Below are 1,593 nucleotides of genomic sequence, written 5' to 3'. Positions count from 1 at the left end.
CGCGCGCTGATCCCGGTCCGTCGACCTCGCCGAGCACGCGCCTATCTTCAACGAAAGAATGGGAACTCCACTCACGCGTGATGTGGAGCAGGTCCTCGACCTGGCCAACCACGCGTCTGTCGGCGCGACGGCGCGGCTGCAGCAGGAGGGGGGGGCGGTGCGGCTGGTGGCCAACTACGCGCTCGAGCGCGGAGACGAGGTCTCCCTCTGCTACGACGCGGACGCGGACCACCTCGACCTCTTCGAGCGGTACGGCTTCTTCGACGCGACGAGCGTCGTCCACACCGCCGAGGTGCGCGTGCCGGAGCTTGAGCTGTGGGCGGGAGGCGGCGAGGGCGGCGAGGGCGGCGAGGGCGGCGAGGGCGGCGAGGGCGGCGAGGGCGGCGAGGGCGGCGAGGGGTGGAGGAGGTCGCTCGTCGCGGCGCAGGCTGCACGCGGATACGACGACGAGCTCGAGGTGCGCGGTCTCGCCCCGGCCGCTGCCCCGCCTGGCGCGCGGGGGCGTGAGCCTCTCCGGTGGCTTAGGCGTGGTGGGTGCCGGACGTGGGCCTCGAGAGCAGCCCGCTCTACCTCGCCCTGCGCGCGACACTCGTCGGGGAGGCGACGGCTGCCCGACAGCCCGGGGCGGGGGGGATGCGACCTCGACCAGGTCTCCGCAGCACTTCGGGAGTAGGCGGAGCTCGAAGGACATTTGGCGGCCGACGCCGCCGACCCCGCCGATGCGCTGCGGCAGCCCATCGCGCGCGAGGCGGCGGTTCGCGAGCGGCTCGCCTCCCTCTTCGAGCGCCACCTCCGGGGCTACGCCTGCAGCGCGGAGCAGGCGGCGCGGGGCTTGCAGGGCGGTTTGCTCTCGGCGGCCGAGGAGGCGGCGACTCGCCTGGTGCACTTCGAGCAGCACCTGCTCCTCGCCCACCTGAGGAGCTTGCCGCGTAGTTGATACAGATCCGCAAAGTAGCCGAGATGTAGGCCGAGATGTCTCTCCCCGGCGCGTGTCTCTGTTGCCCGTCTCCCCGGTGAACATCTCCCACGACACAGTTGTACGTCTTTCCGTAATGATAGCTCCCGCGTTTACTGTGGCATTTTTACCCCTCTCCACAGACCACAGCAGGAGGCACGGCGACGGAAATAGGGAATTGACGCAGTCGGAATTGACGCAGTCTCGCCCCTATCATTACGCCCGTGAACGTGAAGGGCTCGAGGGACGAAAGAAGGCGCAAGAGCGCTTCGCCTGCGGCGCGCCTGCCCGGCCATGGACCAGGCTTCACCGCCGCTTGCTTGCCGACGGCTGGCAGCAGCTGGGAGACTGAGATCTGAGTAACCTACTGGGGGAGGGGGGGGGGGGGGGGGGGTTCCACTTGCGAATCACTTCCAGCCTGCTGTGGGAACCCCTGAACCAATCTCCCCCAAGCTCCTCGGGTTCCCTCCCCCCCCGGGGAGGGGGGACCCCCTGAGCGGGGGAACCCCCCCCCCCAGGTTTGCGGGGATCAAACCGAACGCTCCGGTTTGGGGGGGGCCCCTACGTACCCTGCTTGCTAACCATGCGTTCCCCCTCCCATGAGCCACAACCCTCGCCGAAACGGGGGGATCCCGGGA

At 69.7% G+C, this 1,593-nt stretch overlaps 1 protein-coding gene across 1 annotated transcript; it reads left to right on the top strand.

Annotated features, from left to right (window-relative positions):
• Window positions 1-58: 58 nt before the first annotated feature.
• Window positions 59-1,307, top strand: EMIHUDRAFT_256815 (hypothetical protein; the record flags this gene model as incomplete). The annotated part of the gene is made up of 5 exons (XM_005765789.1): window positions 59-292; window positions 428-457; window positions 526-591; window positions 674-929; window positions 1,099-1,307. The coding sequence occupies 5 exons, from the start codon at window positions 59-61 to the stop codon at window positions 1,305-1,307; spliced, it is 795 nt and encodes a 264-aa protein (XP_005765846.1).
• Between the last annotated feature and the right edge of the window lie 286 nt (window positions 1,308-1,593).

The sequence above is a fragment of the Emiliania huxleyi genome (assembly GCF_000372725.1).
Source record: "Emiliania huxleyi CCMP1516 unplaced genomic scaffold EMIHUscaffold_5313, whole genome shotgun sequence".
Classification (NCBI taxonomy): domain Eukaryota; phylum Haptophyta; order Isochrysidales; family Noelaerhabdaceae; genus Emiliania; species Emiliania huxleyi.
This window is presented reverse-complemented; position numbering and strand designations above follow the sequence as displayed.